General features: G+C 33.7%; 1 protein-coding gene across 3 annotated transcripts; it reads left to right on the top strand.

Moving 5' to 3' along the window:
- Window positions 1-16,295: 16,295 nt before the first annotated feature.
- On the top strand, window positions 16,296-24,127 carry LOC107560003 (high mobility group protein 20A-like). Of its 3 annotated transcripts, none has more exons than XM_016244050.1 (8): window positions 16,296-16,387; window positions 16,472-16,681; window positions 17,586-17,718; window positions 17,990-18,027; window positions 20,696-20,768; window positions 20,847-21,062; window positions 23,475-23,607; window positions 23,689-24,127. In XM_016244050.1, exons 1-8 carry the CDS (start codon window positions 16,322-16,324, stop codon window positions 23,690-23,692), a joined length of 873 nt encoding a protein of 290 aa, XP_016099536.1. In that variant the 5' UTR covers window positions 16,296-16,321; the 3' UTR covers window positions 23,693-24,127. The 3 variants fall into 3 exon arrangements, with proteins under 3 accessions (XP_016099536.1, XP_016099534.1, XP_016099535.1); XM_016244048.1 differs by having other exon boundaries at window positions 20,693-20,768; XM_016244049.1 differs by lacking the exon at window positions 23,689-24,127 and having other exon boundaries at window positions 20,693-20,768; window positions 23,475-23,611.
- The last annotated feature ends 217 nt before the right edge of the window (window positions 24,128-24,344 follow it).

The raw sequence follows: 24,344 nt of genomic DNA, 5'->3' as shown, positions 1-24,344 counted from the left end.
TCCGACAACCACAGCTAAATTTTACAGAATTTTTTTTACAGTGGCAGGTATGCTGACTTAACATGCTGATGATGCTGAAGTCAAGTAACCGTGTTATAGTAAGTTTATCACCAACGTTTCATTTTTTAGTTCTAGTACTTGTATTTAGGCTTCAGAATTTATAGAATTGTATTCATTAGGGATGAACAAAACATAAGAATCAAACAATTTGGTTGATCATAGAGCTTATTTTCTGCAATAATCTAAAAGCCAACCTTAGTTAAAAAAAAAAAATTCTATGTCATAATTTATTTAAAATACATTTATTTCATACTAAGTACACTTCAAATTCATTAACATTGACATATCACTTAAGACTTGCTGATATAAAATTATAATTGCACTTTATATTTATTTGCAGTATTTCTTTATTACACAATGCACATTTCTTATATGCTTACATGGGTTTTAATATCACTATTAATAAGGATTGTATGATCTCTGTGTAATATTAGTCTTTAAATGCAAGATATTTAAAGTGTACCTGAAGTATACTTGCATTAGTTCCACTTTAGCACAATCAAATATACTTCAGTATATCTTAAGTGGACCTCAGCACTACTTCTGCACAATTAAAGTGCATTAAGCACAAAATTAGTGAGATTTAGCAGACTTTAAGTGTACCCGTTTAGTATACTAAAAGTACAATTGAGGGTATTTTTATTAAGCACATAAATATGTGAATGTAATTGTAATATTCTTAGCACAAAATAAATGCATTTCAAACACATTTTAATATATTTTTTTCACTAAGGAATGGAAAAATCAGATTGGGTTTTTGTTGAGGGAACCAGGGTAATGCAAACTTCCAGGTTGGCCTACAAACTATGGGTCAAACTTGTGGAAATAAAAGCTTGTTACTGTATTATTGTAATTATTAATTTTGTAGCAAAATATTATACAGCTGGTTGTTTATTGATAATGTTTAACTAATATGCGTTTAACTAGAAAAACTGTTTACACATGCAATGGAACATGATTTTATATCCCCTTTCACACTGTGAAAATGACTTTAAACACTGTATTATGCATGCCAGGTCAGTAGCTGGCTATGTCAAGAACTTTGTAAAGAAACACTACATGCATGTGCTGTGCATATACCTACAAACTGAACACATAATACGCATCCACACAATGTTCACGTTTTTATAGTTTACACAGAAACAATAAGAGCACTGTTTTTAAAAACTTGCACTTTGAAAGCCGTTTTCAAAAGTTTGCACTTTTAGGCAGATGAATGGCCAAAACACATAAGTCTTCCATTTTTAGTTGAAAACAGTATTGTGTAAACACCCCTCTAAGAAATAGAGGACTTTGAATTTTCATCTGATGCATCCCTAATAAAAACTTTCTCTCTGTTTGACCCAAATGTCTGCTGTAAGTTCTGGACTCTGGAGTGATGGATCTAAATGCAGATATCGATTAACTTTCAGGCTATAAAATGCAGAATCCGATTCTCTCCTGCTTAAAAGCTTCAAGTGTTTCTCCAGAGAGCAGCATCTCCTTTTTTTATTAAATCAATGACTGCCGTAACCTCCAAAAGGGCCATGAGCCAGTCTGGGGTTGGAGAGGTTCCTTTAATGCCCTACGGCAAAACTCTGAACTTCCTGTTATCTCCGACCAAATCGAAACATTAAAAAAAAATCGAAGAGTTAGTGGCCTTACATGCCTAGGCCTGCTAAAAATATCCTGATGTATTATAGATAGACATATGTGTGTGTGTTTGTGACCTATAGTTTTGGAGACAGAATGAAAAATGGAAAACGTCACTTGCAAACATGCTATAGTTTGTATTTTAGTGTATATTAATTAAGGCTGCACAATAAATCTGAATAAAACTGAAATATTTATATAACAGTTATTAAGTTACAAAGGCTGCGATTTCAGAGCAAAGCACAGGGCTGTGTTCATTTACACAAGAGCAGCTCAAGATCTCAAGAGCGTCTCGGTTTACAGTAAATGCTGCTCTACACAAATTTGTTTCGATCTTCACAAATTTGTAATAAGAAGTGATTATCAACAAAAGAGAAGTTTTGAGGGCTCCCTGCAGTTTCCTGTCAAAATAGTTGAAAAAAAAAAGTTTGATGGTTTAACGTTTGAAACGGAAAAGTTAAGACCACCATAAAAACAAGTATTGTAATTTTACAGTTTTAATGTAAAATATTTTTTCTTAAATGCTTGATTATTTTATAGTAAAATGTTACAATAGAATTATTTCTAATTTTGTTTTTATTTAGTAGTTTTTATTTATTGTAATTTTAATTAATAATAACAGTAACTAGTAATATTTATTTGTTCATTTATTTATTTAATAACTACTTTTTTATTATTATATTGATATATAATCTCAAACGTTTGGCCAAATTTTTCCCCAAATTGTGCAGTCCTATTATTAATTATAGTTATCTTAATTTAAGAACAGCAGATGTCAAGAAAAATCAATGTTTAGATTTGATTTAGATTATAGTTTTAATAGAGATTATATTTTTATTTAATAATATGAATAATAATGATAACATTATTATTATTTTCATTATTAACTGTTTACACTGTGTGTACAATACAAGCATGAATCATTGAAATTATCAAATGAATCATTACTGATTTTCTTTTTTGATGTAAGCTGAAAAAAAAAAAAAAAGAAATCTAGTTTTCCGGGAATAGCTGGTTTAATCTTATCTTCATCTGAGAAGTGCACAAAACTGGGAGACCATCCAAGACCATTACACCAGAAAAGACTGTTTAAAGATGCTTGTCAGCAGGTTGAATTCAATCACATTTTGAATTCAATGTGAATTTTTTTTTTTTTTAAGTAGAAAGACTTCTCTTACTCCAATGATCTTTGAAAATCATCTTTTACCGTGTATAGTCCAGTTCTGTCAGATTTGTAAACGATGGGCTCTACAGCTCATCATTTACTGGAGTGATCAGTATCTCTCTCTGAGTGAAAGCGCAGAGCTGGACCTCTGGCCGGTGCGGTTGAGGGGGTTCTGGCACCTCTCCGCAGCACCTGAGCTCTGTGGCACAGCTGCTAATTACGCCAGTGTATGACACATGGCTGAGGCACACACTCTCTGATCTCTCTCTCGCGCTCCCTAATCAGCAATCAAGAGCTCCAAACGTTCCTCCACTTCAGATGATCCCAGATGCAATTTGCTGGGCAGCGTTTTGGCTGTGATTCACATCAAAACATGCATGTTCTGTTAATCGAGCTCAGCACCTTGTCTGATATTCAATAATTTAGACATAACACTATCAAGCAACACAATACTATCAAGCATTTCACACATATGCTTAAAATAGCTAAATCAATATGTTACCTATGGCTTTCTGATGATGATAAACTATAATCAATAAGCCACAGTTATCGAAAAATTCCTATACTTGGTGAATGAAAATGTAAGACGGCAATGCAATTAATTTAAAAACAACAGTTACAATTATTTGATTATATATTTTATATTTTAATCAGCACTATAAAGGGAGAGGGTTACATTAAATATTTCAATAATTAAATAATTTATTCTGATTCATATGAACATTTAGATTGTTTTTTTTGTTTTTTTTACTGCTGTTGTTACCGTATTAGCGGTGGGGATTTTTCTACAGGTTACATTATTACACCAGTAGGTGGTGCTAAGTGAATGTATTAGTTGTTATTATTGAGTTGTCATCAATTAAAAATCGATTCATTTAACAACGCTACAACTGTTGCTCGGAGACTCGCTTCGATTAATTCGGTTTCTGCTTTGTTTTGGAACAATTTTATTTAATGCACTAAAAATAGACGTAACCTATTTATATAAAATTGTTAAATGTATTATTATGGTAAATCATCTCTCGCTCTTTCTCTAATTAGCATAAACACTCAAGCACAAGAGTGGTAATTTAACACATGAAATTAGCATGTGTAGAGGTCAGATGGGACAAACATGGAGTTCGGTAAAGTTGGCAATATATTCACAGATTCGACTTTTCCGAATCAATAACTCACGAGCAAAACGTTTTTACTACACAATTGACGCCTCTTTCCTTTCGTAGTGATGTAGAAAGCAAGCTACAAGCAAGTTTTCCTCAAAACAAGCTTTCCTCCGCTCTGTACAAAATGTACAGCTGGCGTCTGAGAGACAAGTCCAAAGGGACCGTCTGCAAAGTGCGAAACGCAAAAAATGTTACTAATAAAATACTCAATATCTTCACATTAACACACTGTACTTTCCCCAAATTCAGTTCACACTCTGCTGTGGTCATCACTGCTCTCCTGCTGGTTATAAGATTGCTGGAGCAACCAAGTCAACTGCCCAGAACACCCTACCAGCGAGTTTTGTACTCACATTTTTCTCACTCTTGTTTTCTTTAGAAAAGTTTATTTTAATTACTCTGAGAGAATTGGCGAGCCCTGTCGACTTCTTGAATGAGATGCAGGGAGTTGTGGCACTCCGTTTGAGTTGAGTTTCAGGCATAATTTCTGTCAGTAAACTCGCTGGAGTTCTGTCGGGGCGATATATTGATCCGCAGCTCGGTGGTGTGTGACTGACAGCAGCTCCGCGCGGCAGGAGACGCTACTGTTTACATGATTCTCCAATGACTCACCGCAATGTTGCCTCTCCATGCATAAATTAGCATCTCATTTATTACAGTATTACAAAAAACAAATCATAAAGCCGAAGTATAATAAATGGTTTATGGAGAGATGTCTTCATTTTCAAAGCTCCATCTAGTGCAAGAAAAATATTGGAAACATTTTACAATACGATTATTATACCTTAGTTATAGCCTACATTAGATAACAACAATACTACAGTAGGCATATTTATCAGTCGTAATTAATGTTAATTTCACGATTTTCTAGAATATTTTTAAAAAGCTGCATTTGCAAATTCTGTAAATTCACTTTTATATATCATTAAATTAACCTGCTGTAACGAATCAGTCCACTGAAGGCGAGCGTAGTGAAGAACCCATGTGCAGATTATTTACAGACGTGATCCAAAATACAAACATAAACCGAGACACAGACTTGACTTGACGAGGCACAAACAGCCTATACTCACCGACAGCGAGTTACAAGGCACAATGACAACATGAGGGCTACTTATACCAAATAAGAAGGGTCACATGACATGAACAAACCAATGGGAAACAAGACACATGACTAAGACAACCAATCAGAAAACAGAACCGATAATCACATGACAAGACAATAACCAATGAGAACATGACACATACACAAGGCAGAGATACATGAGGGCAAGGGAAACATGACACTGACAGCATGAAACAATTCCAAAATAAAAGACATGAAAACATGAACATGAAACAAAACCCAAACCCCACATTACACCTGCACGGGAACATTATGTTATTGACAAAGTAAAGGAACATAAACTAACACATGGGTATATTTTTATTACATAATTCCAAGTGCCACATTTATAATTTATGGACGGCCGTTTCCACCACAAAATAAAAAATAAATAAAGAATAAAATTAAAAAGAAAGGCAACTGACGTTTTGAATCGGACGTTTACATCTTGCAATTCAGGGTTATTGTTTGTTTGTTTGTTTTGGGTTTTTGTTTGCTTTTTCTGTTTTGTTCCTTGTTTCCACCATGCAGTAAAATATTTTTTTATCAGAATTGTCAGTTTACTTGTGATTCTCAGTTTATATCGTACAGTTCTCCGTTGATATCTTGCAGTTTATATCTTTTTTCCACCATTAGAATCCAAAATAAAGGTAATTGTGACTTATCACACAATTTTGACTTTTTTCTTGCAATAGCGAGTTTATATCTCACAATAATCATAATTTTGAGATTAAATAATCACAACTACCTTTATATTTTTTTAATCATGTGACAGAATCAAGCTGCCAAATCAATTTAATCAAGAACCCCTAAAAAAAAAACAAAGCATGCACATAACAAAACAAATCAAAATCATGAAAATATGCATAGACCAAATAAACACAGCATGCCTGGAAGGTTACCCATAGCTTAAAAAATGCATTATATGTATATGCAGCAGCCATTTTTATATTGTCTGAAGACTGAATGTCGCTGTTAAAAAATAAATCTAAGGAATCTGGCAAGCGACTGCGGTGTACTGGGAACTATTCTCTCCTTTCTAAATATTTTAGAAGCCCAAAGCACGTCTAAAATCCTCTTTGAATTAATGATAAACAAAAGATTTAATTGAAGGAATTTACTTCAATGAGCATAGAGTATTCAGTAAATACTCATTACGAGTAATTGCCATTCCTGGTAGACTGGATTAAGGAAAAAAATGTATTTCTTTGAACCAGTTTTATTACAACAAAACAAGTAACAATTATTGAGATTTTTTTCTCCATCCGAAACTTACATCTAGGTCAAGATGATAGTTGCTTTGTTGCATGGACTGTATCATTGATGTGGGCTTTCGGGAGACATTTTAAAATAACAAAAGGAACGCCTTTTTTAAGTAAAAGTAAACTATGTTTGGCCACTTTACGTGTCCGTCAGTTGGCTGTGTTCTGTCTAAGTGGGCGTTCTTGGCCAGAATAAGCAGTCTGGCTTTGCTAGACTACCACACACAGGCTACGAGAAAGTGAGCATCCGTCTCTGCCCTTTCATGAAGGTGAGGGAGATTTTCAGATGACTTTAATCTTGGAGACGCCGCTGAGCTGCAGTAATTATGAGCGCTTCAGAAAAGGAAGATTAACACTCTGCTTTTCAATTAACAGCCTGGAAATGTGATTATACAGCAGCACGTTTCTCAAGGGGGGGGAAGGTTTGTCCTGGCCACTTCATTCCTCTCTGCTGTGTTTGTTTTAATGGCTCTCGGTAAAGCTAACAGCGGAGAGTGTTTCTGGCTTCATTAGAGATGAAACTAACACTTATCACGTTCCCCCAAAAGTTCCCGAGCCACGGAGAGACGGGAAATGAGCGTGTGTGTCCGCGGATTAGACTCAAGGATTACCATTGACGCAGACAATGAGGAACCGGCAATTAAAACAGATTAATTAGGGGAGAAATATCTCTCACAGGGGTCAACACAAACACTTGCACGGCCCTGGAGGAACGAACAAACAGCTCAGCACTAACAGAGCTTACTGAGCCCTAGATAAATGAACTGGCAGATGTTCTGCACCCAGTGTCCTCTGAGTTGCTCTTGATGTTGTTCTTAAATGAATGTCGTGCTTTCGAAAGGAGCTGATTCCTCGGCGAGGGACTTCTTGAGAGTCATGTCTCATCATGGCGGCCTGAGAGCTTTAAAAGCGTTGTGAAACACCATCAACAATGTTTTTTCATTTCTGTTATGTGGCATATGCTGAGTGAATCTGAATATTCAGATGGGCGGGACTTGATTTTGTCCATCGGGGTTTGATTGGACCATGCAACATAGGCAGCAGACCATCGTATAATTAGTGCTAATCCTCAAATTTGATTGGCCGAGTGACGTGTGTTGTTTGTTTTGTTTGTCTGTGCATTAGTGGCAGTGCTATTTTAATATTATAATTTTGATTTTATTAATATTTAAATTTGTATTCATATTTATATATAAACATTGTAATATAATTTAGTTAAAGCTTTTGTAATTTTGCTGTTTTTGTCATTTTTAGTATTTTTATTTTTTTTTATGTCTTTTTACTTCAGTTTTAGTTATTTTAGTACATCAAATGAAAATGTTGCAATGCAACTAGCTGAAATAAAATATTTTAAAAAAAATGTTTCATCATTTTAATTTCACTGAGATATTGTTTTTTATTAATATTATAAATCGGTTTATATTTTCATATTTTCTACTTTCATTGTAGTTAAGTTTTTTTTTATTGTGGTTTTTTGTATTTTATGTCTAGTTTTATAATTTTTTTAATCTTATGTTTCAGTTTTAGTTATTTTAGGACATCAAATGAAACTAAATTAAAAATAGAAATGTTGCCTTGGCAACTTGATAAAATAAGCTTATTTTATTTAATTTTAATTAATGTTTATTTTATTTCAAGTAAAGAAAATGTTTTTTTTTTTATGGTATTACTTTTGGTTAATAGCCCTGATTACTCTTGTGGATTTTTACTGACTCGTTCTACAAGTAACCGATACCTAACACAAAGACATGACTCGTATGAATCATTCACTGAACTGGTTCGTTCAGCAATACTGATTCATTCATGAAGAAAACTCATGACGCCTTTGAATTTGTTAGAATTAGTTCTAACACACTTTCATTAATTATATAGTGTTTATGGTTTTCTATTCATTTAGGATCACAACTGTCTTTATAAGTGTATTTACTCAAATCATTTACACAAATTTGTTTCTAAATGTACGTAAGGCACTCAATATTAACTTCTTGATTATTAAACTTGCATAAAAGCAATGTCATGCTTGCGGTCATTCAGAATTGTCATTAAAGAAGGAAAAAACATCTTTGAGGCAAAGAAAGTCATTTCATTTTGATGGACGAGTATAAAAACAACACTGTTTTTCCTTTAGAAAAACAGGCACTGATGAATCATGCACAGTGGAAAACTAATAAGAAAACAAACTGACTTCAAGCTAAGAAGCTTTTAATGAAAGACTTGCTAAAGTGATGAGCAGAACCTTGGGTTACATGGCAGACCTCAGAAATTCATTGTTTTATTTAGTTGCTGTTCAGTTTTTTTGGTGTTCCCTAGCAAGCTAGCTCTACCAATGCATTAAACCAGCACCTGTTAGGCCCAAACAGATTTTAACAGATTTTTTTACAGTGTAAAATTTTATTCATTTCTGAAGATTATTTTATGGAAAGAAAACATAAATCAAACGTTTGTTGGTCACAGTAACTTTAATTTAATTACACATTTTTCTCAGTAACTGTAACAGATTACGGTTACATTTATTTTGTAATTAAATTACGTAATTCCCTTACATGTAACTAGTTACTTGGTGTCAGATTATTTTTTTCTAAATACAAAAACTACGCAAACAATAAATTATGTAAACAAGCGCAGTATATTTTCTGGCCTTAGAGGTGACCCGAGCACGACTGTATAAAGCCTGACTGATTCTGAAAGCTGTCTCCCATCCATAAAAGGGATCGTAGCGCTTTAACAAACACACACTCACACACTCTTTCAGGATGCCCTCCAAGGGTCATTCTTCACACTAAAGTGTCAGAGCTACAGATCAATATCACACTGAAGCAGAACTCCGGGTCTCTGTCTGTCTCTGTCTCTGTCTCTGCGCTCCACTTGTTAAACATGTTCTCAGGCACGTGGCATTTGGTAAATGTTCTAGTATGATGAAAGGAAGGGTAAATATTTTCCAGGCAAATTCTGCCATCTGGTAGGCAGCTGGGACTTCCTGGTGGCGAGAAGAGCCGATGACACACTTTTGCAGTAACTTTTCATGCTCTTGCGCAATACATTTATACGCTTTTGCGTCACTGTGCCTCATTCTCCAGGTTAGCATGAATGCGCTAAATGCTAAAGGCAGAGTCTAATCATATCATCTCGCTACTGTGCTTTGAAATGCAAACTTACAGGTGCACTTACTAATTAGTGGGGCTTGTTTAGGCGATGGGTATCATACTGACTAAGGAGCACGCTAGAAACCACGCTAGCAACTGCTTAGCAATGTGCAAACGACCACCGAGAGCATGTTAGCATTGTGGTGACAAGTTTTATACAGGCTATACTAATACAATAATTCAAAAAGTATACGTTACTTTTGAAAAGTGCGGGATTGGTTGGGAATGTTGGGAATGAGTTTTTTGGGAATGTTTTTGAAGAAAGTATCTTCTGCTCATGAGTGCTGCATTTACTTGATCAAAAATACAGTAATATTGTGAAATGTTATTTGTGTTTATATCTTGCAATTCTGAGTTCATATATTATATTATATTATTAATGTAAAAAAAAAAAAATCAGAAGTGTGAGATATGAACTATTTTTTCCATGCCAGAAACAGATTCCATGTAAGATTGGAGTCTTATGTAAGTGTTCATCATTTTAAACTTTAAAGTGTAAAATGTATTTATAGGGGTCATCGGATGCCCATTTTTCCACAAGTTGATATGATTCTTTAGGGTCTTAATGAAAAGTCTACAACATACTTTGGTTAAAATTTCTCAGTGGTTGTGTAAAACAACACCCTTTTACCCTGTCAAAAACAGCTCCGTTCACAGCAAGCTGTTTCAGTGCATGTCTCTTTAAATGCTAATGAGCTCCACTCACCCCGCCCCTCTCTTCCGCCGTTCTCTGAGAGACTGTTAACTTTAGCCGCATTCATTGTGAAACTTGCTAACTAGCACATTATTAGGAAAGGCGATCTGCAAAGATTCATTAAAAAAACGTATACTCGCTTCTTCTGGAGGTGAAGCTGGATCACGAATGATTTGCGCGAACATAGACGCATTTAGGCAACAAAACAAAGGTAATCCACTGCATCTTCAGTGGCTCAGATGTCGGGAGTAAATGACGACTGCTATGTTCATTATTACATCCAACAACAGAAAACCTCAATCGCTTAATCGGAGACATTCTTGTCTACAACCGCTCCAGCGTCGAAACAATGGCGGACTGATGACAGCTCACTCAGGGCGGGTCTAAGGTAAAACGCCAGTGTCGATCAACAATCGTGGGAGGGGCCTGGGTCTGTGTGACGTCACACAGCCAAGAATCTGAGAACAGCTTGATTTGAGAAAGGGGTTATGATTTATGGGGATTTTTTTTTTAAAAGCACTGGGTGGATTTTTATCATTATAGGGTATACACACACTGCCAACACACACTTCAGTTCAAACAACATGTAAAAGTGAATTTTGCTTCCGATGACCCCTTTAAAATAAAAAATGTTGCTTCTTTTTGTCTTGTACAACCAAAATAACAGCTGTATTGAAATCCTGCTCTCCCAAAAGCGACATGCTTTTAAAAGAGTGTTTTCAAAGAATCTTTAAATGCTTCAATTTTAATGACTTTTTTCAAGAACTACATCACTTCGGATCCCACAATCATATGATGCACAAAAGCATCTGTGTTCTTCCTGCAGTCGTTCTTCTCGCTGATGTATTCCACCCTGGTCCTCTATAGCTGCGTTATTCATAAACCAGACAGCATTAATCAGTTTCAGCATTACCATAGACATTTTAATGTGTTTCCCTTGTTTCAGAGAGTGTTTATATATTAAGATTTAATTAGTGCACACCTTGTCTTCTTTGTCCTGGGTTAATTACAGTAATGTGTCATGGTAAATAAATCACACTCAGTTTGCTGTAAAATGTGTGCAGACATGCAATTATAAAGATCATATATGATGTTTTTTTTACATTAGAGGGTTCGTTAAGAGGATCAGTCTGATCTGCTGACTGTACGCTACCTCTCATGATCATATGAAGAACATCAGAGAAATCTGGACAGACGTCTGTGTCCTTTCAGCAACACTGACCTCTGACGCTTCCAGCTCCTCCTGTGATGTTCTCCGAAACATCAGCTTCATTAGCATGATATTGATGAATAAAACATTAGAACTGGTCATAATGTCAATAACGACTTTGATTTGGGATTTATCATTTTGAAGATGTGAGAAACTGGTGGAGTTATTGTACTCAAAGTAAGTGGCCACATTGTGAAATGTTGGATTGTGGCAGAAAGAAACGAGATGTTCACTGATGGACTAGAGTGTTTTTATCAGCTGTTTGGACTGTCATTCTGACGGCACCCATTCACTGCAGAGGATCCATTGGTGAGCAAGTGATGCAATGCTACATTTCTACAAATCTGATGAAGAAACAAGCATATCTATGTCTTGGATGGCTTGAGGGTGAGTGCATTTTCAGCTCATTTTCATTTTTGGGGGAGCTATTCCTTTAAATTAGCTAAGAAAATAAATTAATGCCAAAGTACTGTTGAATAAATCCCACAATAAATATATGAATAAATACAACACCCCATCCCCCCAATAGTTGTGTGTTGTAATATTTACAACAACAAAAAAATGCAATTTTGAATTGAACAAGTATGTTTTCTAGTAGGATAATAGACATAAAATAGAGGGTCAGGATATGAAAAATTAACTTATTTATTCATTTACAATCATGTTCTGTTAAGATTATCTAAGAATATTAATTTAATGCTAAAGTATTGTTAAAAAAACTCAATTTGACTAAAAATTCATTATTTTACCCCAATATTTGCGTGTGTTTTGTATTTTTACCAATGTATATGGCCACTCATTTTAAAATTAAAATGTTTTTTGTTTTGTTTATTTATTTTATTTATTTTTTTACAAAGAAACTGATTTGTTCAGACCACAATCTTACTGGGATACTTGTTTCAATGCTTTTCCTGTCTTTTTCTATTTCCTGAGCTCAAGGTTAATGTAGTTACTGCACTTCTTTTATGAGGTGAAATAGTGAACAGATATTAAACCGAGGCAGACAGAGGCTTTTGGCTCAGCGTGAGCATACAGACTCAAACTGCTGTCGAAGAGCTGTCAGGAACACATCACAAAGAGGTTCTGACCCAGATCTGCTTACCCAAACCTCATCTGCCTAACAGACAGGCACACGTGGAATACCTGCACAACTCCATTCTAAAGCAATCGTTCACCCAAATAAAGTCCGAATGCTTCGGAATGACTTGAACTATGTAGCATTTTTGAGTGAATCTGTTTTTCTGGTGTTTAGCAGAGTTGATTATTAGGTGTTCACAAACACACATATCTGCGAATAATGACCCAAATGATCAGGTTCTACAGTAAAGCCATTTTTACAATCCATCAGGCGTCTGGCGCAGGGTGACTCCAGGGACATTCCCAATCTCTGCCATTGATCCGCTTTAAGTCGCTTAATGGCAAAATAACAATAATCATATAAAATGTATATTGTGTGAAACTTCTGTGACACTTTAACAAGTTCTCATCGGCAGAGTTCAGATTAACGATATTGCAAGCTGATAACTCGTGAAATTGCTGTTACTGATCAATAAACTGATTTATTTTTCACATAGTGGAAAAAACTCATGTGATTATTTGTCAACCAGCTCACTGCTGTCCCCTACAGATCCAAATTGAATCTCAGGTCTGCTTTAAAGGGGGAAAAAATGTGCAAAAAATAATAATTATTATTATGACAATTAGGACTACATGCCCATTTTTATTTTCATTATTATTAATGTTATTTTTTTTAATATTTTTATTATTTTGACTTAATTTATATTTAATGATTTATTATTATTATCATTGTTGTCTGATTATTATTATATTTTTTATATTATATTAATGTAATATATCAATGAATATTTATTATTATTATATCTTTTATTTGCCATTTTTATGTAATTTTTAAATGTTTGCCATTTCATTTAATTTGATTCATTTTAATGATACATTTATTATTATTATTATTAAATATTTTAATTATTATTTTTAGTATTATTATTAGTGTTTATTTCTATTATTTTATTCATTTACTGGTAAATTCAAATTATTTATTATTATTATTATATTTTAATTATCCTTTGTATTGATTTTTTGAACTTTTTGTCATTTCATTTAATTTGATTACATTTAATGATACATTTAATTTGATTTAGTTTAATGATATATTTATTATTATTATTTTCAAATTATTATTATTCTCAAATTATTATTTATTTAATAATTTAGTATTATTATATAATTATAGTGTTTATTTTCATTATTTTATTATTAATTTAATGATATATTCTAAATATTATTATCATCATCATTATCGTGTAATTTTTAACTTTTTGCCATTTCATTGAATTTGATTAAATTGAATGATACATTTATTATTATTATTTATCATTAAATTATTACATATTTTAATAATAATTTTATGTAATTTTTCATTTTTTTTATATTAATGTATTTTATTGTTATTGTAATTTAATATTTTAACTGTTCATTTTATTTAATTGTCTTTATGTTTATTTTATTTTATCTTTCAGTTCTGGTGCTGTGCTGGCTCAACACTTGACTGTTGTGTGTAAAATCTTCATCCTGAAGCCAAACCATTCCAGAATCTCAGCTATAAAAGCAGCTACCTTATTTTTCCAAAACAATAATAAACAACAAAAACATGCCCCCATCCCGGCAAAGGGTCACCTCATTAACTTCATGAAATGATGTTCACATTTCCCAAGCCCTGAGGCCTGAGCAGCAGCAGCAGAAAGACTATCTGTCACTGTGATATCATTTATATGGACATGAAACAGATCCCTCAGACCACATGGATTAATTACAGCCTTCAGCACAATTTCAGACTGTCTGTAATTCTTTCCGACATAATGGAAAGTGTTTATGGAAACATGAATTGTCTTTACCCTCAGCACATACACAGTCAACTGTAATTCACACCTTCCTTCAACACTTTGGGTTACTTTAGACCTGCTGTGAAGAGAGAGAGTCAGAGTGTGAACGTGATCTGACAGTTTGCTGAACATGTCAGTTAAATAAAAAGTGTGGAAAAGAAAGGGCCGGCTCCAGCAAATAGTTTGATTTATTTATTTACAGTTTTTTATTTATATGGAAATTAACTATAATTGAATTAAAATGTTTGTCAAATTAAAAATCCATATTAATATTTATTTCCATTTATTTAATCGAAAGGGAGCGATTTTATATTATGTCGTAATTAAATGAATTATGAATGAACAGAAAATGTAATTCATAAATATACTACAAACGTATTAATACAGGAAAGTAACAAACGGGATCTAATATTATCGATGAACATGCAGCATATGGCCAGAAGATGGCAGTGTGGCAAAGAAATTAAATTGGTAGAGCAGAAACCAACAAAACCGGAGGATACAAAGTGGGAGGGGCATACTGGCTGCAGAGTTGTTTCTGATTGGCGAGATTTTTTATTTTTCATAGTCACGTGGTAAATGGAAGAAGGCCGAAAGACGAATCAGTTGGTTTTTCACTTTTTGCATTGCATCATATGACAAGAAACAGGAGATAATAAACAGTGTTGGGGGTAACGCATTACAAGTAACACAAGTTACGTAATCAGATTACTTTTTTCAAGTAACTAGTAAAGTAACGCATTACTTTTTAATTTACAAGAGAATATCTGAGTTACTTTTTCAAACCTGGTGGGGACTTAAACCTGAATACACACAGACTCATAGGGACTCGTGTCACGGTGGGGACCTAAATTGTGGTCCCCACGGGTAAACAAGCTAATAAATCACACAGAATGAAGTTTTTTGAAAATCTAAAAATGCAGAAAGTCTCCTGTGAGGGGTAGGTTTAGGGGTAGGGTTGGTGTAGGGCAATAGAATATACGGTCTGTACAGTATAAAAACCATTGCGCCTATGGAGAGTCCCCACAAAGATAGCTGACCAGACGTGTGTGTGTGTGTGTGTGTGTGTGTGTGTGTGTGTGTATGTGTATGTGTGTGTACATACACACACACACACACATACATTATTTAAATATAATTATTATATAAAGCCACTATATATAAAGTCACTGTCATCTTATTTATCTTATATATTGTTGTATATAATTATTTGTATTTTATATATGTATATGTTTAAGCATGTTAATGAGTATAAGATTGAAAACTAATTCATGTATAATATTTATAAAATATACGTGTGTGTGTGTATGATATGTATGTTTGTTATTATTTTATATAATTATAAAGACATGTTTATATATTTATATTAACACATTTTGTGACCACATATCATGTTTATTTTTTATGAGTTTTAAATGCAACATTTCATTTTAATATTTTATTTATGTTTTATATATGTAGATGTTTAATTATGTAACAGAATGCACATATATATATATAAACACATTTTATGTTTATTTTTTATTAATTTAATTTTTATATTTGATTTACATTTTATTAGGGATGCACCGATATGAAAATTTTGGCCGATACCGATAACCGATTATTCTTTATTTTTGAAAGCCGATAACCGATATGTTGGCCGATAAATTTATATCCAAATTGTTATATACTTTTTGAGAGCCTGATTACAAAAAAGGTCTCATCATTAAAAGTCACATCCCAAACACTTCAACATAAGCAGCCTAGTTTGAACGGTGTACGTTTTAAAAATATTTTTACTCTCCCATTACCAAATTTAGTCTTTAAGTTGTACTCTGTTAGTGAGTATGATACTTTAAATGCATGTAATCAATTAACATAATATAATCAGATGTTTTGCATGTGCATATATCGTGTTATTATGGTAGCTCTGAATTATTTTTAAATGTTGAGTCATGTTCTCTTTTTACATCACTGCTCTATGTGAAACTAAAGGTCAGAGGTCATGGAGGAGCAGAGCGGGTCACCAGGGGCCAACACGGACAACAGCAGCCAGCGTAACGGAGAGGAGGTGAGCAGATCATGTGATGATCGTTGAGCCTGCGCTGTCTTTGCACAGGTGGAGCATTGTTAATGTGAATGGTGTTTATGACAGAAGCCTCGCAGGAGCAGCTGGACCAAAGCCAGGAGGAGGAAGAAGCCACTGAAGGACAGTAATGCCCCCAAAGCCCCGTTAACAGGATACGTGCGCTTCATGAACGAGCGCCGCGAGCAGCTGAGGGCAGAAAGACCAGACATGCCTTTCCCAGAGATCACCAGGATGCTCGGGAATGAGTGGAGCAAACTGCCTCCGGAAGAGAAACAGGTCAGGATACACATGTGGAAGACATACACTAATGGTCAAACGTTTGGAATAATTAATGGGGGGGTTTTCATGTTTTTGAGTGTTTTATGCTAGCCAAAGCTGCAGTTATTTGTCAAAAATACAGTAAAAACTGTATTATTGTGAAATATTATTACAATTTAAAATAACTGTTTTCTATTGTAATATATTTTAAAAATGTAATTTATTCCTGTGATGCAAAGCTGATTTTTCAGCATCATTACTCCAGTCTTCAGTGTCACATGATCCTTCAGAAATCATTCTAATATTTGCTGCTCAAGAAACATTTCTTAATATCAATGTTGAAAACACTTGTGCTGCTTAATGTTTTTATAATAACCATGATCATTTCTTTTCTTTCTTTTTTCAAAAAATAACGGAATTGATTTGAAATCGAAATCTTTTGTCAAATTAAAAATGTCTTTAATGTCCTTGTTGGTCAATTGAATTTGTCTGAATAAAAATTATTATTTTTTAAAAAATAATTTATTTACCCCAAACTTGAATTGGTAGTCTGTCACCATTTCCGCAAAGCACAGCTAAAATTGTTTTCAACATTGATAATGTTTCTTGAGCAGCAAATCAGCATATTAGAATGATTTCTGAAGGATCGTGTGACACTGAAGACTGGAGTAATGATGCTGAAAATTCAGCTTTGATCACAGGAATAAATTACATTTTAAAATATATTCAAATAGAAAGCAGTTCTTTTACATTGCAATGATTTTTCACAATTTTTTTACTGTATTTTTGATCAAATAAATGAAGACCTGGTGAGCAGAAGAGACTTTTTTCAAAAACATCAAAATATCTACACTGCCAGTGTATAAGGTTTAAAAATAAAGTTTAAAATCTCTATAGAGATTAACATCACTCTCTGTCTCAGCGGTATCTGGATGAAGCAGACAAAGATAAGGAGCGCTACATGAGAGAACTGGAGCAGTATCAGAAGACTGAAGCCTATAAACACTTCAGCAGGAAGGTGCAAGAGAAACAAAAAGGAAAGAGACACAGAGGAGGTGCGAACACATGCAATCTAAGGCACAGTCCAAAATAACTATTGGCAGGTGAATTTAGACAAAGCTGTAGAAAAGAGTGGCAGTCACAGGCAATCAGAACACATTTGATGGTTACTATAAAGCAATGCGGAGCAGGATTTTGGACCAGTGAGGTTTCACAGAGGGTGCTGCTACACAGTAAAGCAAACATAGAAATGAAGAGACTGACAAAATGTGCAGCATCACAAATCACTTGTCTCATCTAAAATTCCTCTCTCGCACTCTTTATCAGATGCTGGAAGGCAGGCGCCTGGTGAATCGCTTCATGAGGTAAAATATCAATGCCGAGGCCCACACAGAATCTGCGCTTTATTTTCAGGTCATAGAAAACCTGGAATTAACAGATCATTTTTTCAAGTCTGGAAATGTTATGGAAAAATGAAAATAAAGACTTGTGAATGAAAATAATGAAAAATGAAACTAAAGAGTTAAAATCTTAAATCTTTAGGCTACGTCCACACGAAGCCAGAGCTTTCCCTATCCGATCTTTTTTTCCCCTCGTCTCAAGACCGACACAAAACGATGTAGTATACAGGCCAGACCAGTATGTGGCGCTGTAATTCTGCCACAGAGATACACTAGAAACGGAGAAGAAGACTTGGACTATGCATAAACCTTCCGCGCGGTATACAAACGAGCATGGAACAATACATTTATTAATCTGTGTTAATGTTAGTTAATAAAAAGACAATGGTTCAGTGTTTGTTCATGTTTTTGTTGCTGTTACGTGACGTAGCGGTGTCTGACTAGGGGCGAGACGTGGGCTGATGACGTCATCGTTTCAGAAAATAAAAGGATTCGCTGTCCACACGAAAACGCAAGGGCGGCGTTTTCAGATTTATCCACTCTGGGACCCGGTTTCAGAAAATATCGGTTTCACTCTCCCAAAACTAGGGATGGGCGATACCCCTTATTTTGTTTTCGATACGATACCGGTATTTTTCAAGGTAGTATCGTCGATATCGATACCGATTCGATACTTCTGCACTAAACTTTTAAATTATGAAATGTATTAAATTATTAAGAGTGAAATGGGTAGTGAAAAGCACTTAACTTTGTTTAAAACGCATTTTAACCCGTTTAATCCCAAAGTTTTCCCAGACATGAAAATATCCAAATGATGCGTCATTAGTAACCCTTTGAAATAATACATTTTCCTCTTTTTTTTTATTTTATTTTTTTTTTTTGAAAAGTGTGTGAAAATTTTTATTTTATGGTCAGTCACAAATGTAACCGGTGGGATAATGTGCATACTGAATTAACATATTTCTGCAGTCATAAAAATTGTTATATATCTTAGCCCAGCTATTTTAAACTGTTTGATCACATTCTAGGGTTACTATTATGCATAAAAACCCCTTATACAACATTGATAGGAGTACTGAGATCAAATACAAAAAAACACAACCATCAACGTATTTCAAAATTGTTACTTTTTTGTAACATATATCATCACATTTTTATATTAGTGCTACCAGTATTACAACATTAATATTCTTTGTAACATTTGAACTTTTGATTTAGTGCAATATTTTGTACTGTCATTAGGGACTGCCAGTGAATGGCTGTTGCATGCATGAAATGCAACCTTTTTGTTCTGACAGTGTATGATTTATATTAACATTACAGAATAGAACATGATCATATGAGTGTCACAGCATTACATACATTAATGAGGGAAAAAAATTAACTTAAATTATTTTAGCAAATGGCTGCAATATAACAAAGAGTGAAAAATTTAAGGGGGTCTGAATACTTTCCGTACCCACTGTATATCGGTTCTGTTTCTTATCCTAAACTTTATCTGTTTAGGTAAAAAAAGATGTTTATTATTATTATTATTATTGTTGTTAAATAAACAAAACCTCTGGTAAATAAAGCTCACATTAGTATCTATATTTTTTTTTGAGTATCGATATATCGATACTTCGGATCGATACGCCCATCCCTACCCAAAACGCCGGATCCGTGTGGACGAAGCACCTAAACGATACAACATTTATGCGTATACAACTAAACACGTCTCCGTGTGGACGGGGCCTTAGTCGACATCGGGTTTTATATTTTAGATGTTTTTATATTATTCTGAAATATTTAATTTGCCATTTTTGTACAACGATTGTTATTAAATTATATAATAATCACATAAGACCGGAAAAGTAATGTCAATTAATATAATCTTAAACTTTCATGGAAAAGTCGTGGCAAACTATTTGTAATATCATGAATTTTTGTCATTTTTATTTATTAAAAAAATGTATTACTAAATAATAAAAAATACTTTGAAATTATTTAATTAAATTTTTATAAAGGGATTTTTAATTAAACGTTTAAGTACTCATAAACTTATGGAATGTGACTAGAAAAGTCACAGAAATTAATCAAATCTTAAAGTCATAGAAAATTGGAATAGAACTATTTTTATTTTTCGGAAATATTTAATTAGCTATGATTTTATTCATTTGAAATTATTTTAATATCAAACTACTGAAAAACTTTGGAAAGTCATGGAAAACTCAAATATAGTAAATATTGCTATTAAATATTATCATATGTTTATGAAATTATCCACAAAATTAGTAAAAATAATGAAAATGTAAAAAAAATCTTAAATAGTCATGGAAAGCTCATGACTATTTAATTTAATGTTTTTATTTCTATTTATTTATTATATTTAATAGGTTACGCTCCTTATAAAATTATCGAAATTTCAATTTGTGTTAAATAATGTTGAGGTTACTACTGTTATTGGTAGCTGGGATATGATCAATTTAGCCAAAATATTTAACAAACAATCTTGCTAGTGGCAGAGGAAGTGTGGAACATTGTAATTGTGAGCGGGTCTATCTATGACTAATCTATGGCAGTTTGAGCAATGATTTCATTCTGTCCTCAAAGTAAATGAAGTCTGAACAGCTTTCCGTCTGTCTCTCAGAAGGATCTGGAGATAAAGGATCGCTCCGTGTTTGATATTCCCATCTTCACTGAAGAGTTTCTGAATCACAGTAAAGGTGAGAGCGGGGTGCTGCTGAATGTGTGAGTCTGTGTGTAATGGTGTGATGCACGTTCGTTGATTGTGTGTTTTGTAGCGCGTGAGGCTGAACTGCGGCAGCTGAGAAAGACCAATATGGAGTATGAGGAGCGTAACGCGGCGCTGCAGAAGCATGTGGAGAGCATGCGCTCGGCCGTGGAGCGTCTGGAAGGAGACGTGCAGCAGGAACGTACACGAAACGGCCTCCTGCTGCAGCACCTGGACACCCTGCGCTCGGCCCTCACACACAGCTTCTCTACCGTCCCCCTGCCCGGTGAGACGCACACACACACACACACACTCACACTCACACTCGCAGAGTTCACTGAGAAAACCTTAGCCAGCTGGGTTCATTTGAGCAGTCTGATTCACTTTAGAGAGTTCATTTTTGTTTGAATTGGTTCAGTGATTCAGTTCATTTGAGTCATGATTCACTTGTGTAAGAGAAATACTCGATTCCTATATAAAATCTATATAAATATTACATTTCACTTTTATCGTGATGTAATAGAATATATATATATATATATATATATATATATATATATATATATATATATATATATACAGGCTTGTGGGAATACTATCAGGATTACATTTGTTTCATTTAAAATGAAAAGTTTTTTTTGACATAATAACGCAATATTTAGCACTGCTTCATCGTACAGTAGTTCCTGGTTCTGTTGACACATGTTGACTCACGCAAATAACACCCATCTACAATTATTCTCCTCAAACTCGGGATGAGACCATGCTTCCTGCTGGGAAAAACGTTTTCATGTCTGGAAATTTCACAGTTATTTTGTCTTCAAAAAGGATAAAGGAAATAACATAGTTGTACAGTGTAAGCCATGCATGAAGACTCTTGCTTTAACAAAGGCTACTCAACCAACTTGAACATTTGCAGGTACGACTTGCATGAAAATCATCATGTTAGTTCAAATGTAGTGTTTGTTAGTGATTTAGAATTCCATGGTGTGCATGACTGCAGTAAATGAGCTGGAAAATGTAGAAATTAACACGAGAGTCCCCACACTCCGGATCAGTCAATGAAATAAAGAAAGTTCATAGCATTTCACGTATACATTTCGACATGTAGGCTTATTTTAAAATAGACTAATATGTATATGGGGTAAATTTTTAATGTTGTGTATAAACTATATTTATTTTTACTTGTAGGCTACATGTTAAAGAAAAAAAAACTAATAGGCTACTAAAATGTATAGCCACTAGATGTCTGCATAGCCTTTTATATAAATATAAAAGGGCTGTAATATCTAGATGGTGAAACAAGACACGATTTTAAATAGTTTCAAATAGTTTTTATTAGTTTTAATTTTAAAGTCATAGTTAAATAAAAGTACTTAGATATTGCTTTTTTGATTTTATTTACATAAAAGGAATCCAAAAGGAATCAGATTACATTACTTTCATGTTGTAGTACTTGGATTACGTTACTGAATACTTTTTTGATGAAGTAATTTGTAGCTGTAATGGAATACATTTTTAAAATAACCCTCCCAACCCTATATGTGTGTGTGTGTTCCCAATATTAATTAATATTAGAAAATGTACATTATTTTATAAATATTATATCAAATTATATATTATACCTGTATATTGTTGCTCTTTTGTTAGTTTTGACTGCTTTTATTGTCCTCATTTGTAAGTCGCTTTGGATAAAAGCGTCTGCTAAATGACTAAATGTAAATATATTAATTTTGTTTGAATCAGTTCAGTGATTGTTCATTTGAGCCATGACTTAATTGTTCCTAAATTCTGTAAAACTCAAGAAAAATTTTAATCAGTACTACCTTTGCAATATTTAGATAAATATTGCATCACGATCCTTGTTGTGCTTATTCATTTTATTAATTAATATATTTCATATTTTATAGATAGATTAAATATATTAATAGTATTATGTATATAATTTTTTTTATATATACTGTTCAAAAGTTTGGGGTTGGTAAGATTATTTTTAATGGGTTTTTTTTGTTTTTTGTTTTTTTTTGTCATGTGATCTTTCAGAAATTATTCTTTTATCAATATGATTTGCTGCTCAAAGATTTTATGACATTTTATAATATTTATTATTATTAATGTTGAAAACAGTTGTGCTGCTGTTTCATATTTTTGTGGAAACCATGATGCATTTTTCCAGGATTTTTTGATGAATGGAAAGTTCAAAAGAGCAGCATTTATTTAAAATGAATCTTTTGTAACATTATAAATGTCTGTACTGTCACATTTGAACAATATATATCTTTGCTGAATAACAATACAAATATATATTCAAAATTAAGTTTAAAAATATATATGATAAATAAAATGCATTTTCAACTAAATATTTTCGGTTAAAAAAATCAGTCAAAAATTATTTTGCTTATGGTTCTGTCATATAACTTGCTTTGTTATATTCCCAAACAAGCTCCTGAATTGTATTTGTGTGATCTATACAATCTTTGTGAAACAGACTAGAAGGAGGTTTCATCTGTGAATCAGATGTAATGATAAAATCCTTAGTAACAGAAATAGAAATTCAAATAGAAAGTGCTATACAATGGCAATAAAAGCTCTCTGTTTCTATTTCTAAGAAGGATGTTTCATCTATGAATCAGATGTTACTATTATGTGAAAGATACCCGGTGTACTTTTCCTGACTGTCTTTCCCATGTGCCTGCAGGCAGCGGTGAGACGCCCACACTCGATTCCATCGACTCCTACATGAAGAAGCTTCACAGCCTCATTCTGTCCAACCCACAGGAGAACCAGCACCTGATCAGCACCATCAGGGATGTGGTCAACCGCCTCGACAGGTAGCTGCAACCACACTATTCCTGCTTTCTGTGTGAATAATAACCAGAGTGTGATAATGCACTGCTCTGATTCGCCCACAGGTAATTGAGAGGCCCCACCCCTCGTGCAGTAGCCCCTCCTCCTGTCCTGCTATGACCACATTTTGTGTCAAGCAATTATTCAATTGTTTCCTGTTATTTATTTTTTTACAATGCCGTTTTTATCTGCTTATTTTTATTTTTTATTTAGCAGTTTCCATTTGCCATGCGTTCCTGCCACTTTATAAAATGTACACAAGAAAAACCAAAAACATTATTTTAGCAATGGTGTGGTTTCATCTGCATGTGTACATGTTGTTTTGTTTTTAAGCTCAATTTTATACTTGTAATTTCTTTCATGTTACGTAAGAAAGTGAAATGTTGTATTGGCGAGAAGAGAGGCAGGTTCATCTGTAGCTTGTGTCTTTGTGCCGGAGTTTCTGAATTCCCTGTGTGTTCTTGACTTTTGAAGAATTCAATAAAGCTAATGTATGAAGACATTGATGAGTGTCTGATTCTCTCTCTCTCCTTCAGCTCGTTTGCTTGATGCTTGCTGGTAATTAATTCGATTTTGTTCCTTCTGGGACGGAGCGCTTGAGACAGCAGTGTTATAGTTTGCTGAACTGCACACACTCTGGAAGGCTGGTGCTGAACAGCTGTAACCCAGTTGTGCTTGTGTGTGAATTAATTACAGAAAATATGAATAAAACGGATGTCTG

The sequence above is a fragment of the Sinocyclocheilus grahami genome, unplaced genomic scaffold, assembly GCF_001515645.1.
Source record: "Sinocyclocheilus grahami isolate Dianchi unplaced genomic scaffold, SAMN03320097.WGS_v1.1 scaffold707.1, whole genome shotgun sequence".
Lineage (NCBI taxonomy): Eukaryota > Metazoa > Chordata > Actinopteri > Cypriniformes > Cyprinidae > Sinocyclocheilus > Sinocyclocheilus grahami.
Note: the sequence above shows the minus strand (reverse complement) of the source record. Positions and strands in the feature narration are given on the sequence as shown.

What these genes read in the sequence shown, in the direction of transcription:
- LOC107560003 (XM_016244048.1), top strand. Translation starts at nt 16,322, where the DNA reads ATGGAGGAGCAGAGCGGGTCACCAGGGGCCAACACGGACAACAGCAGC. An exon ending in AGGAAAGAGACACAGAGGAG is followed by an intron (nt 17,719 to 17,989) that starts GTGCGAACACAT and finishes ACTCTTTATCAG; the next exon opens with ATGCTGGAAGGCAGGCGCCT. An exon ending in CTCTACCGTCCCCCTGCCCG is followed by an intron (nt 21,063 to 23,474) that starts GTGAGACGCACA and finishes ATGTGCCTGCAG; the next exon opens with GCAGCGGTGAGACGCCCACA.